Source organism: Podarcis gaigeae (genome assembly GCF_964106915.1).
Source record: "Podarcis gaigeae genome assembly, chromosome: 6".
Lineage (NCBI taxonomy): Eukaryota > Metazoa > Chordata > Lepidosauria > Squamata > Lacertidae > Podarcis > Podarcis gaigeae.
The window spans coordinates 565297-579995 of record NC_139682.1 but is presented as its reverse complement, the minus strand read 5'-3'; the positions used below and the strand labels follow the sequence as shown (position 1 = coordinate 579995).

At 52.8% G+C, this 14699-nt stretch overlaps 1 protein-coding gene across 2 annotated transcripts in view; it reads left to right on the top strand.

Moving 5' to 3' along the window:
- The window catches only part of SLC12A5 (solute carrier family 12 member 5), a 103979-nt gene that overhangs the window by 71952 nt on the left and 17328 nt on the right, over window positions 1-14699 (top strand). For both annotated transcript variants that reach the window (XM_083744149.1, XM_083744150.1), the window contains exons 7-12: window positions 182-423; window positions 2116-2327; window positions 3842-4009; window positions 5551-5649; window positions 6745-6802; window positions 9973-10147. In XM_083744149.1, the coding sequence (XP_083600275.1) occupies window positions 182-423; window positions 2116-2327; window positions 3842-4009; window positions 5551-5649; window positions 6745-6802; window positions 9973-10147 (954 nt within the window). The remainder of the gene's footprint in view (window positions 1-181; window positions 424-2115; window positions 2328-3841; window positions 4010-5550; window positions 5650-6744; window positions 6803-9972; window positions 10148-14699) is intronic.

Below are 14699 nucleotides of genomic sequence, written 5' to 3'. Positions count from 1 at the left end.
AATAGCATCAAAACTGTGACTCAAGCCTCAGAAACCTTTAGAGACTGAGCACACAAGTCAGCAGAGATAAGAACTCTTTGCAGATTGTGCTGGAATTAAACAGACATGGGACATACAACAATCCACACATCTGTTTAGGTGGAATGGAACTATGTCCTAACCCTTCCTTCTTCTCCGCCAGGCCTACATCTTCCCCCCGATGGCCATCTTCAAGGCCGAGGACGCCAGTGGAGAAGCGGCTGCCATGCTCAACAACATGCGTGTCTACGGGACGTGTGTGCTCACCTGCATGGCCACCGTGGTCTTTGTGGGCGTCAAGTATGTCAACAAGTTTGCCCTGGTCTTCCTGGGCTGCGTCATCCTCTCCATCCTGGCCATCTACGCCGGAGTCATCAAGTCGGCCTTTGACCCGCCCAGCTTCCCGTAAGTGCCAACAAGGAAGAACCCCCAGCCCAGCCCATGCCAAACAGGGGCCTCCATTTCTTTTTTAAATATAATTTATTATTATTATTACAAATTTTACAAATTCTTCGGAAACACCATCCAAACCTATCTCTCATATCCCTTAACTCCCCATTCACCTTCCATGGTGTTCATTCCCTTATAAAGCTGCGGTGTTACTTCTCTTTTATCCATTACATGCGTTAATTCCAAATTATTAAACTGCAAATTCTCATCTGTTGCCATACTTCAAATCCTGCATGCATTTTAACACAACCATGCTATTTTTTTCAAAATATTTCCATCCCTCAAGAATTTCTTTCCCCCTGTTTTGTTCCCTGATTCTCAGTTAGTCTCTGCATACATCCCGTCATCTTCCTAAGCCAGCCTTCTTTCGCGGGAACTACTTCTTCGTTCCATTTTTGCGCAGAGTCATAAACTATTTCTGCCGCTGTCATAGCATACAAAAACAAATGAAACCATTCCTTCAGAAGCTCTGGTCTGACGATACCTAGCAGAAAGGCCTCAGGTTTCTTGGGAATCCTCACTTTAAAGTATAAATGCCTGAAGGTATTTTAATACTTGAAGGACTATTGTATTTTAATATTTCGTTGGAAGCCACCCAGAGTGACTGGGGAAACCCAGCCAGATGGGTGGGGTAATAATAATAATAATAATAATAATAATAATAATAATAATAACAATAATAATAATAATAATAATAATAATAATAATAATAATAATAATGTTTAAAGTGGGAGGGTGTGTGTCTCCATTTCAATACAGTTGTACCTCATGTTACGTTTGCTTCAGGTTGCGTCCCACGGCGACCCGGAAGTAGCGGAAAGGGTTACTTCCGGGTTTCACCACTTGCGCATGCGCAGATGTGCAAAATGACATCACACGCATGCGCAGAATAATAATAATAATAATTTATTATTTGTACCCCGCCCATCTGGCTGGGTTTCCCCAGCCACTCTGGGCAGCTTCCATAAAAACAAAAAATACAGTAAAATATCACACGTTAAAAACTTCCCTGAACAGGGCTGCCTTAAGATGTCCTCTGAATGTCAGGTAGTTGTTTATCTCTTTGACATCTGATGGGACTGTGTTCCACAGGCCGGGCGCCACTACCGAGAAGGCCCTCTGCCTGGTTCCCTGTAACTTGGCTTCTCACAATGAGGGAACCGCCCGAAGGCCCTCAGAGCTGGACCTCAGTGTCCGGACTGAACGATGGGGGTGGAGACGCTCCTTCAGGTCTACTGGTGAATCGCATCTTGCATATGCACAGACGCGGGTTGCGTTCTTTTCAGGTTGCGAACGGGCCTCCAGATCGGATCCCGTTTGCAACCAGAGGTACCCCTGTACTCTCCTTCCCACTGGGCTCTCTACAATTCTATAAATAAGTCCATCACTAATCCCTCCTCTCCTTTGGGTGGGGAAGGGGCAAGAACCTGCAGGGCGGCCCCTCTGGCCAGGAGGCAGCAAAGAGGTGACCAGTGGCATAGCGTGGGTTGTCAGCACCCGGGGCAAGGCAAGTAATTTGCGCCCCCTAACCCATGGATTTGTGCCCCCTAACCCTAACCCCCAGATGTTGTGCCCGGTGCAGCCGGGCCCCCCCTGCACCCCCACGCTACGCCACTGGAGGTGACCCCTCCCCTTCTCCCCCCACAGGATCTGCCTGCTGGGCAACCGGACTCTGTCCCGCGACGGCTTTGACATCTGCACCAAGGTGGTCCAGGAGGGCAACGAGACCATCGGCTCCCAGCTCTGGGGGCTCTTCTGCTCCTCTCGCTTCCTCAACGCCTCCTGCGATGAGTACTTCGCCCTCAACAACGTCACCGAGATCCAGGGCATCCCGGGAGCCGCTTCTGGCCTCATCCAAGGTAGGAGGGCTCTCAGTGGCGTCACTGGGGGGTCAAAAGGGGAGCCCCAAAAGCCGTGGGGGACCTGGGCAGAGGGGCAGCTCTATTCATTTATGGACTGAATACCCCCCCTTTTCCTCCAAGGAGCTCAAGGGGGCGTTTTCTCCCCCTCCTTGTTTAATCCCTGTGAGGTAGGCTAAGCTGAGCGATGGCAACTGGCCCCCCAGGACACCCCCAGGGAATTTCTTGGCCAAGTGGAGATCAATCATTTTATTTGTATGTCACCTTTCCAAAGTGAAAACTATGCTCAAGGCGGCTTAAAGGTAAAGGTAAAGGGACCCCTGACCATTAGGTCCAGTCGTGGCCAACTCTGGGGTTGCGGCGCTCATCTCGCTTTATTGGCCGAGGGAGCCGGCGTACAGCTTCTGGGTCATGTGGCCAGCATGACTAAACCGCTTCTGGGGAACCAGAGCAGCGCATGAAAACGCCGTTGACCTTCCTGCCGGAACGGGACCTATTTATCTCCTTGCACTTTGACGTGCTTTCAAACTGCTAGGTTGGCTTACAACGTATTAAAAAACCCCACATAACATTGACAAATGAAGGAGAATATAAGGAATATTTTGAATATAATAGAATGCCTGGAGGTCAAAAATGAAAAGAAAGCAGCAATGATGTTTATAGATGCTGAAAAAGCCTTTGACAGCATCTTTTGGAAATTCATGACAAAGTTACTTGAAGAAATTAAATGGAATGAAGAAGGAAGAAATGTGAGCCTAAATTTCTAAAGGGGATATCAGCAATTTATTCAGAGCAAAAAGCAAAATTAATCATAAACCAGGTGATAACGGACAAATATAAGACACAAAAAGGAACTAGACAAGGATGTCCACTATCACCATTGTTGTTCAAAAGCAGTTATAAATAATAAAGAAAACTTCAAAAAGCACACAACCAAATTGAACAATTTCCACATAAATCCAAAATAAAGATACAAAAATATTGTATCATCTGCAACAATACCCCCTCCAACAAAACCCCCCTCAACAACGCCCCAACGCAAGACGAATAAATAAGCTGTCAGCATGCATCAATCAGGATTCGAACCTTGATCTCCCAGGTCCTAATCCATCACTCTAACCGCTACACCAACACCGGCTCTCCGCTTTCCCGCGGCTGTGTCTCCGGGATGGGGAGGGTGGCGCAGTTCATTTATGGTGCCCCCTAAAACCCTAGAGTGCCGTGGGGCAGAAGCACTTCCCTGACCTGCTGGCAGGTGAGTTGCCCAGAGGGGGAGGGGCAAGGGGCACGGAGGGGGGCAGAGGCCTCAGACTGGCTCTGGGGGCAAGACTAATGGCATTTCTGGCAAGAAGGCGGAGAGGGACCATGCCACTTGTGCGGTGCCCAAACCCAGCCCAAGGTGGGGGGCTTGGCGGTGGGTTGGGGGGCCTCCCTCCACTGGCGTAGAGGGTGAGGCCACCCCCTGCGGATGGCAGCCACTCACCCGCCCTGCTTCATGGCGTCTCCCCCCACAGAAAACCTCTGGAGCACCTACTTGCCCAAAGGGGTGATCATTGAGAAGTCTGGGATGACCTCGGCGGCTCCTGCAGATGCCCTCCTGGACATGGACCAGCCCTACGTCTTCAGCGACATGACCTCCTACTTCACCCTCCTGGTGGGCATCTACTTCCCCTCAGTCACAGGTAATGGACTCCGGTGGGGGGGTGGCACCCGGGCGCAGGTGGGGCAGAGTCTCTGGGGCACAGGTGAGGAGGGTGCCTGGGGAAGGAGCAGGTCTGGGTGCTGAGCTTCCTCCAGCTCTCAGTTGTCCCCCCTGCCAGGCATGACTTTTAGGAGGCCGTATGGGGGCTGGGGAAATTTGGGGCTGGGCGTCATCGATCCCACCTCCCTACTTTCTGCCCCCAAGGCAATAAATGGAGCCCTGGACCTCGGGCCATTTTGATGGACGCCCCCCCCTTTGCCCCAGGGTCAGTTCAGAGGCTGGGAGGGGTCTGCTTCACAAGCCCCCAGACACCGGGGAGGGCAGGGAAAGGGTCACCCCGCAGCCCACTCCTCAAGTCCTGGGGAGGGAGCAGTGCAAGACCTTTGGGGCAAAGGTCAGGGGTCGGCGTTCCTGTCGATTTCAGCTTCTCTTTTGTCCCATGTGAGGCCCAATCCTCCACAGTTCTGCAGGAGTTTGTGGGTTGGTGTTCTTTTAAAAGCAAAAAAACCCAAACCATGAAAACTGATTAGCATTTCAGTACACATTTTCGCTAACACACAATTTTTTGCGTGCATTTTCTTCTGACACAATGCATTTCTAAAATATTTGCCAGCCTATGCATTGCATATACTTTCCCGGAATAGACACAATTTTGTGTAGCTTATTTGGTTGCAGAAGGGCATTGCAAAATTCAGGGAAAGGTGGCTTTCAAAGGAGGGCTGAGTTTTGGTCAGCAGATTGTTTTGGAATGTGCAGGTGAGGCCACTTCGCTTTAGCACTTGAACTGAGCCGAATTCCTCTCTCCTCCCTTGAGACCCCACGTCCTTGGAGGGCCGAGACCCCAGACACTGCAGCCTCTTCCCCTCGCGCCTCTCACGAAACCCCCTTTGGGGGGGGTTGGGGCAGTGCTCTTGTCCTGCAAAGCTTCCAGAGAGGGAGCCCCCACGGCAGCCCCAGTCCTGGCCTGACCTTGTTACAAACAGGCACCTTCATGGGCAGCTCATTAGCCGCCACAGCTGGAACTAATTGGGCCACGATAACGAGAGGAAGGGATCTCACATCTGCACCCGAGAGGGAAGCTGGGGGGGGGGCTCAGCTGGGCACCAGAATCAGAAGCCCCTCCCACCTGCCAGTCAGCCCCTTCCTCTTCAAGCATCCTCTTTGGGGATGCAGGAGAAGTTCCCCAATGAGGAGACCTTCCCTGAAGGGCTGTCACATGGAAGAGAGAGCAAGCTTGTTTTCTCCTGCTCTGGAGGGCAGGACTCGAACCCATGGCTTCCAGTTACAATAAAGGAGATTCCAGCTAAACGTTAGGGAAAACTTTCTGACGGTGACAGCAGTTTGACTGGGGAAAAGACTCCCTGGGAAGGTGGGGGGCTCTCCTTCCCTGGAGTTTTCAAGACAGAGACTCGGGGGCCATCTGTCGGGGATTCTTTCGCTGTGTTTCCTGCATTGCAGGGGGTTGGACTAGATGACCCTGGGGGGTCCCTTCCAACTGACCTTTTCCTCCCTCTTCCCCAGGGATCATGGCTGGTTCCAACAGGTCTGGAGACCTGCGTGACGCTCAGAAGTCCATCCCCACGGGCACCATCCTTGCCATCGCCACCACGTCGGCAGTCTGTATCCTTTGCCTCCGGGGGGCCTGCCCCTATTCTCAGAGGAAGGTGGGGGCCTTGGAGAATCGGGCTGGCTCATCCTGAGCCCCTCTGCTATCAGCAGCCCCAGATGGGGCTCAGCCAGGTGATAGAGGTCATACCTGTGTGGCCAGTTCAGGGGCTGCTGGCCTGATGCCCCAGAGCGAGACCCCCCCCAAAAAAACTGTCACTGTGTCACACACACATATTGCCCCCTGGGCACATGTTGGGCCAGGAGCCACTGTGCCCATATTGCGGGGGCCGCCTCCATCTATGGGGACGGGACCTTTGCCTTGCCCCACATGAGCCCACCTGACCCCTTTGATCTGCACAAGCAGCGCTGCTGCAGCTGCCACATAAATATCCCTTCTGCATGTGTAAGAATGTGACCTTTGGAACTCCCTGCCTATTGATTCCAGGCAGGAACTTTTTTTGGGGCCCAGCTAAAGCATTTTTCTTTAGCCAAGCTCAATTAGAAAGTTAACACATGTTTTAATTTGCTTTTCGTCTGTTGTCATTTTCGCTTTCCAAAAAAAAATCTTTAAATGTTGCTGTTAATTTTTCTCGCTACTGTTTTCTCTTTGTAAACCGCTTTGAGGTGGTGCCTATTTTTCCAGTGAAGTGGCATATAAATTTTATGAAATAAGCAAATAATAAAGAGGTGCCTTCCAGGTGTTGCCTTTGAGTCTCTTCTTGCCTTCAGCTTCAGACCAGCCCTTCAAGAGCATCACTCCTCTTTTGCCTCTTTGGGACGCCGACCAAAGACAAGGGAGGAAGAGCTCCCACGTCAAGAAGGAAGACAGCAAGCGGCCCTGAAGGCAGCACAGAATCATGGGGTTATCGAGTGGGAAGGGACCCCCAAAGGTCATCTAGCCCAACCCCCCACAATGCAGGAACCATAGCTAAATAATGTCAGGCGACCCCTCTTGCCAACCCCCCCCTTCTGTCTCCCCCATGCCACATGCCAGCACTTGCCCTGATTCTCCCCAGCCTGGTCCCAAGGGTGGGGGGTCCTTCAGGACCAGGCAGAGCTTCCAGCCATTCCAGCTACCCGCCGCCTCCTTCCTTAACGCTCCCGCAGACATCAGTTCCGTCATCCTCTTTGGCGCTTGCATTGAGGGCGTCGTGCTCCGGGACAAGTGAGTATTCTTCTCTCTCTGGGCTGGGGGACCACTGGCCTCCTGGCGTATATAATAATAATAATAATAATAATAATAATAATAATAATAATAATAATGTAAAGGGACCCATGACCATTGGGTCCAGTCGTGGCCGACTCTGGGGTTGCGGCGCTCATCTCGCTTTACTGGCCAAGGGAGCCGGCGTACAGCTTCCAGGTCATGTGGCCAGCAAGACTAAGCTGCTTCTGGCAAACCAGAGCAGCTCACGGAAACGCTGTTTACCTTCCCGCCGGAGCGGTACCTATTTATCTACTTGCACTTTGACATGCTTTCGAACTGCTAGGTTGGCAGGAGCAGGGACCGAGCAACGGGAGCTCACCCCGTCGTTGCGGGGATTCGAACCGCCGACCTTCTGATCGGCAAGTCCTAGGCTCTGCGGTTTAACCCACAGCGCCACCCGCATCCCAATAATAATAATAATAGTTTATAAAATGATAATACCAGGCCTCGGGTTGATTAAACATTCTGCAGCCTCCTTAAACATGTCTGTGGCGGGGTATTGTTTTTTGCTATTGTGGGAAACGCAAGGATCTTAAGATAACATGGTTATGTTTTCAAACTTGCGTCCTCTTGTTGCAAACTGCCCTGTGGTCTTTGGCATATAACTTTAATAAATGCATATGCCACCCTCCATCAAGTGAAGATTTGCAGCGCAAAACACAAAATGTGCCACATAAAGAGCATAAGCAAAGCAGGGCAGTGGCCTTGAGAGGGACCCCCTGCTAAGCACTTGGAAGACAGAAAACTCTGTGCCCAGTGACCCCCCCCCCCGTGACAACCCCCTGCCCTGCCAAGGGACCCCTCCCGCTTCCCTGCTCTCTTCGCCCGGCAGGATGCCGGCCTCGGCTGCTGCCTGTGGTGCTGAGCTCCCTTCCCCCATCTAGGCCACCCAAGGTGCTGCTGCAGCTGCCACTGACATTTTTGGGTCATAATACTAATGGCTTTATTCCCTATACAAATATGGAGGCACCTGGTCACGGGGGGCCACCAGCTCATTTAGGGCCATACGGAACCTTTGCAAGCTGGAGAATTCTTTTCTTTATTTATTTCAAAAATCTTGATGATTTGCAAAGGGAATCTTTGTGCTTTCCTCTCCTGCTTTGCAGCTGCGCTGTGTCCTTTTCCTTTTCGCTTTCGTCCTTCCAGGCTGAGACGCTTTGTGGGTTAAGTCTTTCATTCCTTCTGTTTCATCACGCTTGCACTTTAGGTTTGTTAGCAAATCAATAAAATAAAATAAAAATGGAAATAAAATTAGGACTAATAAGCCTTGCAGGGTTGGCACAGCTATGGTGGCTGCCAGGAAAGGAGAGACTTCTTGCCCTGAGCCGAACTCGTCCAGGGGTCCCCCCTGGCCTCTTGCGCAAGGGGAGAAGCAGCCCCCCCTTTCCCAACGCTGCTGCCTTCTGAGATGAAGAGGGAGCCAAGAGAAAGCTCTGCTGCCCACTTCCTTGCCAACTGCAACACAACAGCCCTGCAGGGCTGCCAGTGGGTCTTACTCTCTGCTAGCTGCTGCCAGCCCCCTCCCACTGACATCCCTTGTGAGTTACTCAGAGAGTAAAGGCAACCCAGGCTGTCGCTGAGTCTCCCCAGACCTCAGGAGAGTGTGCCAGTCACTTCCAGCCTTAAACTTCCAGTAGCTCAAATGCCAAGCATCTGGGCACAGGGAGGGGACATTCTGAAACACAATCCAGCGGTCAAATTAAGGAACATTTTTCAGAATAAAAGTGGGTGGGGAGCCAGTAGAAGGTCCGTGTAGAGTCTGAAATAAACCTGAGCTCTGTGGCTCTAAATCTGGACTGATCCTGCCCACGCCACAACAGTGTAGGGATTCCAATTGTTGAAGTCTCTCTCCCTTCCCCTGGGAGGGTGACCCCTGGCTCTGTCTGACCAGGAAGAGTCCGAGTTAGTTGGTCCAGTCCTGCACGTTCCTCAGTCCCCTGGGGAAAGGGCGGAGCAGGTGGGGCCTTTCTTCACACCCTCACAAGTGTCCCATTTTAAGTGGGACATCCTGGATCACGGAAGCCAATCCCGGCTTCTGTCTGGATCCCAGAATGTCCTGTTTCTGGTGTGGCACAAGTCGAGAGTTGGAATCCCGGCCCAAAAGAGGCTCACTCTGGAGCAAGGGAGCAGAAAGCGCTGTCAAACCCCTCCTGACGTCCCAGTTTGGGGGACTGAAATGTTGGGAGGGCTGTGCTTCTACACAGGCTTTGGGGGCATCAGTTATGGCAACCTCTGGCCTCTATGGGCCCAGAAGGTGCCCAGCAGGGATCAAGACTAGATTGCTTTGCTCCCGATCCAGAAGCTACAGTTAGTGCAGAATGCTGCCACACAATTGCTGACAGGAAGGAGGCCTTGTCAGCATGCAAGACTTTTGCCCGGAAATCTGCACGATCAGGTTCGTTTGCTGTCAGGCCAAGTAGAAACTGTTAGTATATAAAGCCCCTTGCAACTTGCGCCCAGTTTACCTGCGAGATCACCCCGATACATGCCCCCTTGACTTCATAGATCTGCGGAAGTGGCTCTCCTACAAGTGCCACATAATATCCGTTCTGCATTTTTAAGGAATTGATCCTTTAGGGTGGCAGCACCTAACCCTTGGAACTCCCTGCCTCTTGATACCAGGCAGGTGCCTTCACTGCTCTCTTTTCGATGCCTGCTCAGAGCATGTTGGTTTGGACAAGCTTGTCCAGTTGCTTAGGAAGCTGATGCCAGTTTCATTCTGTTTTTAGTCCATTGTTCTTTTCACTTTTTGGAAGCTTTAAATTGTTATTCATTCTTCTTACAGATGATTTTATTGCTTTATCTTTTTTGTAAACTGCTTTGAGGGTTATCTTTTTACAATCAAGCGGTGTGCAAATTTTATAAAGCAAAGCCAGAGGAGGCAGTTCTGCTCTGTGACGGGGGATGGGGCTCAGAGCAGCAGAGGGCAGGCGAGGTGACCAGCTGATCCATTGAGTTTACTTACGTGCCGCTTTGCCCATGAGGTGCTGGGCCCAAAAGCAGCTCTCAGCAAACTGTAGAAGCACAGAACTGTGGAATCAAAACACCGAAACCCAAAGCCCTGAAGATGCCACTGTACAGAACGCAGAGCTTGCCAGTGCATTCAGCCCTGCCCTTTGCCCCTCCAGGTTTGGCGAGGCTGTGAGCGGGAACCTGGTGGTGGGCACCCTGGCCTGGCCCTCCCCCTGGGTCATTGTCTTCGGGTCCTTCTTCTCCACCTGCGGAGCCGGGCTGCAGAGCCTGACGGGGGCCCCTCGCCTGCTGCAGGCCATCTCTCGCGACGGCATCGTCCCCTTCCTGCGGGTAAGTGCCTGCCTGGGGGGAAGGGAGGAGCGTGGCCACAGCGCGGGGTGGGGGGCAGGAAGACCCTTCCTGGTGCAGCCAAGGATGAGTTGAACTGAGGGGGTTTCTTTTGGGGGGGTTGGTGAGGACCCTGCCCCCTTCTGCAGAATTCAGAAGTGGCCCATGGGAGGAAAGGATCGGGGGGTCTTCTCAGGTCACTCTGTGCCCCCTCCGGGGCTGGGATCTGCAGAGCTGGAGCTTCTGCAACTCTCACATGATGCTAATTCCGCACTCTTGGGAACTCCCTTTCACTGCCCTGTTAGGGGCTAGAAATGTTTTTGTCCCAGCGCACTTTCCAGGCTCATAACTCTAACCCATAATCTTGAGAAGTGGCTTTAATAAGTATGCATGTTTTCTACTCTTTATTATATGTGTGTATGTGTCTATATAATGTAACTTTAATGTTTATTTCTAATTGGCCTTTTAAATAACTGCTTCAGACTGTTTATTGCAACCGACGTAGAGAGGTCTTGTTTCCTAGTAGCAGGAAAAGGGGGGAAGAGCACAGTGCTTAGAGGGTCAGACCAGCACCTGGGAGAGAGACCTGGGTTCAAATCCCCCCCCCCCCGGCCATGAAGCTCACCAGGAGGGTCAGTCCTTGGGGGCCAGTCCCTGCCTCGCAGCCTAGCCTCCCTCTCAGGGTTGTTGTGGGGATTAACATGCGGAGGGGCATAATCCTGCAGGCCCCCTTGAGCTCCTTGGAGAAGCAGGTGGGACAGAGATGCAACTGGTTTTGATACTGGCCCAGCTCCCCTGTCTGATTGGGCCTGATGTGCTGCGCGTGTGTCTGTGCTGGTGGAGCCAGCCTGGGTGTGGGTTGTGGGGGCCCCGGTTTCTCAGCGCGTTCTGCGCACTTAGTGAGCCACATCTGCGCAAATCCAAGCCGACAGCCGACAGGGACTTGCGGCTAATTTTAAACTCCCTCCTCAGCTGCCTCTTTTGCAGTCTTCACTTGAGGGACGAGCCATGCTGGGTAAGAGGAGGAGGCGTCGGCTGTCCTGCCTCCACTCCTGTGCCCCCTCCCTGCACCCCTCTCACTTGCACACACACGGGCACAGATACATGCACATACAGCAAGCGGTTGGTCGGACAGGGTGCGTTCCAACCCTCCTTGTGCCCTCAGCAGGATCAGGCCAAGGGTTTTCCTCACTAGGATTAGCCAAAACCATGGAGAAGAGGGCCCTGGAGGGCTCCCAGCCTGGCTGGCGCTTCTCTGCCTGCGCAGTCAGGGCAGCCATGCTCCTGAATCCCAGTGGCTGGAAACCGCAGGAGGGGAGAGTTGCTCTCATGCTTGGATCCTGCTTGCTGGCTTCCCACAGGCTGGCCCCTGGGAGAACAGGATGGTGGAACAGCTTGGCTCTTGGCTTGACCCCACAGGCGCTTCTTGTGTCCTTCTGCTCCCTCGGTGGCCAGTCAGAGGCGTCCAGGAGAGCCCAAAGATAATTCCCAGCAGGTAGCCTGGAAGTTCCCTTTTGCTGATGGCACCCGAAAGAGTTCTCGCTCCTCCTCCTCCATCCATCTATCTCTTCTTTTGTAATCTTTTTTATTAGTTTCCCAATATACTCCCAACAATAACCAAATTATAACAAGAGCAATTCATTCTCCATCCCTGTACCTTGTCCCTTTAAAAGCCACCTGAGCCGTGGGCAGGGCTGCATCCCCCCCCAGGCCCATGTGAGGTCGGCTGCCCCCCAGGCCAGGCAGGGAGCTTGGTGGCTGAGCAGGGGCTTCCGACACGCAACCCTCAAACTGCCTCCGACAGAAACATCTCCAGGTGTCAGAAAGAAAAGGAAACAAGAGGCAGCTTTGCCCTGCCAGTCTCAGCACCTGCATCTCCAAGGTCACTGTGCCCTTGTCTCCTCTCAAATCAAATGGGTTGGATGGTGAAGCCCCTCTTGAGCAGAAGCATCAACCCAGCTAAGGTCAGAGCGGGCGCAGGAAGTCCGGGGGGAGCATCGTCTGGGTTTCAGCCAGGCTGGGTGTAGCCGAGTGCCCTGTCTCCAGCTGTGCGCCAGAAGCCCAGGCATAGTCAAGCTCCTTCCTCCAGAAGACAGTGGTGGTGGATGGAGGAGGAGAGGCTCAGGCTCCGTGGTCGGAGATACCAGTTGCTGGAAACCCCAGGAGAGGAGAGTTGCCCTTGTGCTCAGATCCTGCCTGCGCTTCTCCGGAAGAAGTATCTGGTCAGGCCCTGGGAGTGTTGGGATGCGTCCGGGGAGACGGGGCAATTGGCAGCCCCCAGCTGGCTCCAGCCCACCGGCCGGCAGCCGGGCAAACTCCGGGTCTCGGAATAGCATCAAAACTGCAACTCAAGCCTCAGAGACCTTTAGAGACTGAGCACGCAAGCCAGCAGAGATAAGAACTCTTTGCAACAGAAGAAGCGGACAGAGGCATATTTACAGGCGTTTATTCAGCATCGGGACAAAGGAAAAAACATGTCTGCTCCCCTTCGTGTCCAAGCAAAAACAGCAAGCACAAAGCAAAAACAATACACAAATGGAAGTTCCCGGCAAGCTGTGCTGGAATGTAAACAGACGTGTGCCATGCAGCAGCTCCACACATCTGTTTAGGTGGAACGGAACATCATAATCCTAACAGTGAGAACAGGAGGCTGGACTAGATGGGCTCCCTTTGGCCTGAACCAGCAGACTCTGCTTATGTTTGTAAGCTGAGTTTCAAATACTGCAGCAAAGGAAGTCTGGAGCCGTTCAGCTGCCTTTTCGTCCTCGTGAACGTCTGATCCCACCTTGAGACGGGAGGGAGGGAGGGAGGGGGCTGGCCCCATGCCTCCATCCTTTGCTTCTTCTTCTTCCGCCCTTGCAGTGCCCCCGTGCACGGTTCCCGCAGCCCCCTCCTCGCTGAGCCTTGAGGCTTTGGACGCGCCCCCCCTTTGCTCCTGCACCTCCTCCTGCCCTTGAGGTGTCCCCTTCAAGTAGCCAGAGTTGTCAGCTGCTTCGGCTGCACCTGCCACATCCACCTTGTCTGCCGCTCCACACTTTCCGCAAGGTGCTCTGGAGCCAGAAGCTACAAGGTCCTTCCTTCGCCCCCGGCAGCTTCTCGCCCAAAGCTGTTTTCTCGGCTGCGGGAGGGCTGGGGCTGGGGCCCCACAGCAAAAGGAGAGCGAGGAGGCAATGGGGCTGGTACAGGGGGCGGCTGGGGCCCGTCCAGCAAGGACATTGTAGAGCCGTGACTTCCCCATTCATTCAATTGCCCAACCATAAATCAGAATTATGCACAGTGCACCAAGTGTAGCTGCACCATAGATTTGTGTAACAGCCTTAGGATAGTGTCAGTTTTATTTCCATGGAATCGTAGAACTAGAAGGGACCCCAAGGGCCATCTAGCCCAGCCCCCTGCAATGCAGGGCTCTCAACCAAAGCAGCCATGACAGACCATCCCTAGCATGGAATTTGCCCTTTTCGTGGCTGCCACACACTGGGGTGACATTTTCGTGGTGCTGTTCACTACAACCTCACAGGCTCCTTCCTGGTCACTCACTGCAAGTTCAAACTCCCTGAGTGTATTTGTGAAATAAATGTCTTTTGATCACACTGGATTGCATTTGCCATTTTTACTGCGGGTTCTCTCAGTTCAGAGAAATCCTTTCTGGAGCTCTTTGTGCTCCATTTTTGTTTTGAGCACCCTGGACAACTTGGCTCTGCCTTTCTGCTAAAAGGAACAAGGAGGCAAAATCAGCAAAGTGTCGCCATGAAGAGCCTGGCAAAATATGCAATTTAAAAAAACCTCGTGTGATTTTGCAAAAAATTAAAGGCTCAAATTATGGAGCAGGAGGGATTGGACAATAACCCAAGGGGGGACTTTAGATCAACTCCCGGAAGACTTGGCTGCACCCTGGAACCAGGATCCATCTCTTGCTCTGGCAGCGGAGGCCAAACAGGGACAGATCTGGACCTCATCTGCTGGGCTGCAGTCAGTGCATGATCATGTCTGGCTGTCCCCTTCATGAGACCATCAGGGGAGCCTGCGGGATCCAGCCCAGCATCCTGTTCTCACAGTGGCCAAGCAATTGCCCCGGTGCGAAAACCACAAGCAGGATCCGAGCACAAGAGCGAGCCCTGTGGGTTCCAGAAACTGACACACAGGTGCATTGCTGCCCCCGTCCGTGGAAGCAGAGTAGAGCCATCCATAGCCCTCTCCTCCTCCATCACTTTGCCTAACCCTCTTTTAAATCCAACCAATTTTTGGCCATTGCTGCCTCTTGCAGGAGGGAGTTCTAGTTTAACTCTGCACTGAGTAAAGAAAGGCTTTCTGTTATCTGTCCTGAATTTCCCAACGTTCAGCTTCATTGGAGGGCAAAGAGCCTTCCCTTCTCTCTCCACTTTCTCCAGGCCAGCCGTCATTTGGCAAACCTCTCTTGCTCGCCTTTCCTCCAACCCCAAAGGTCCCAGGCGCTGCGGCCATTTCTTCCCAGGGGCGCCTCTCCCTCCCTCCCCAGGACCAGGTATGGGGCCCTTTCCTGACCCTCCTCCTCCTCACGGTCTCTCTGCCTTCTCTC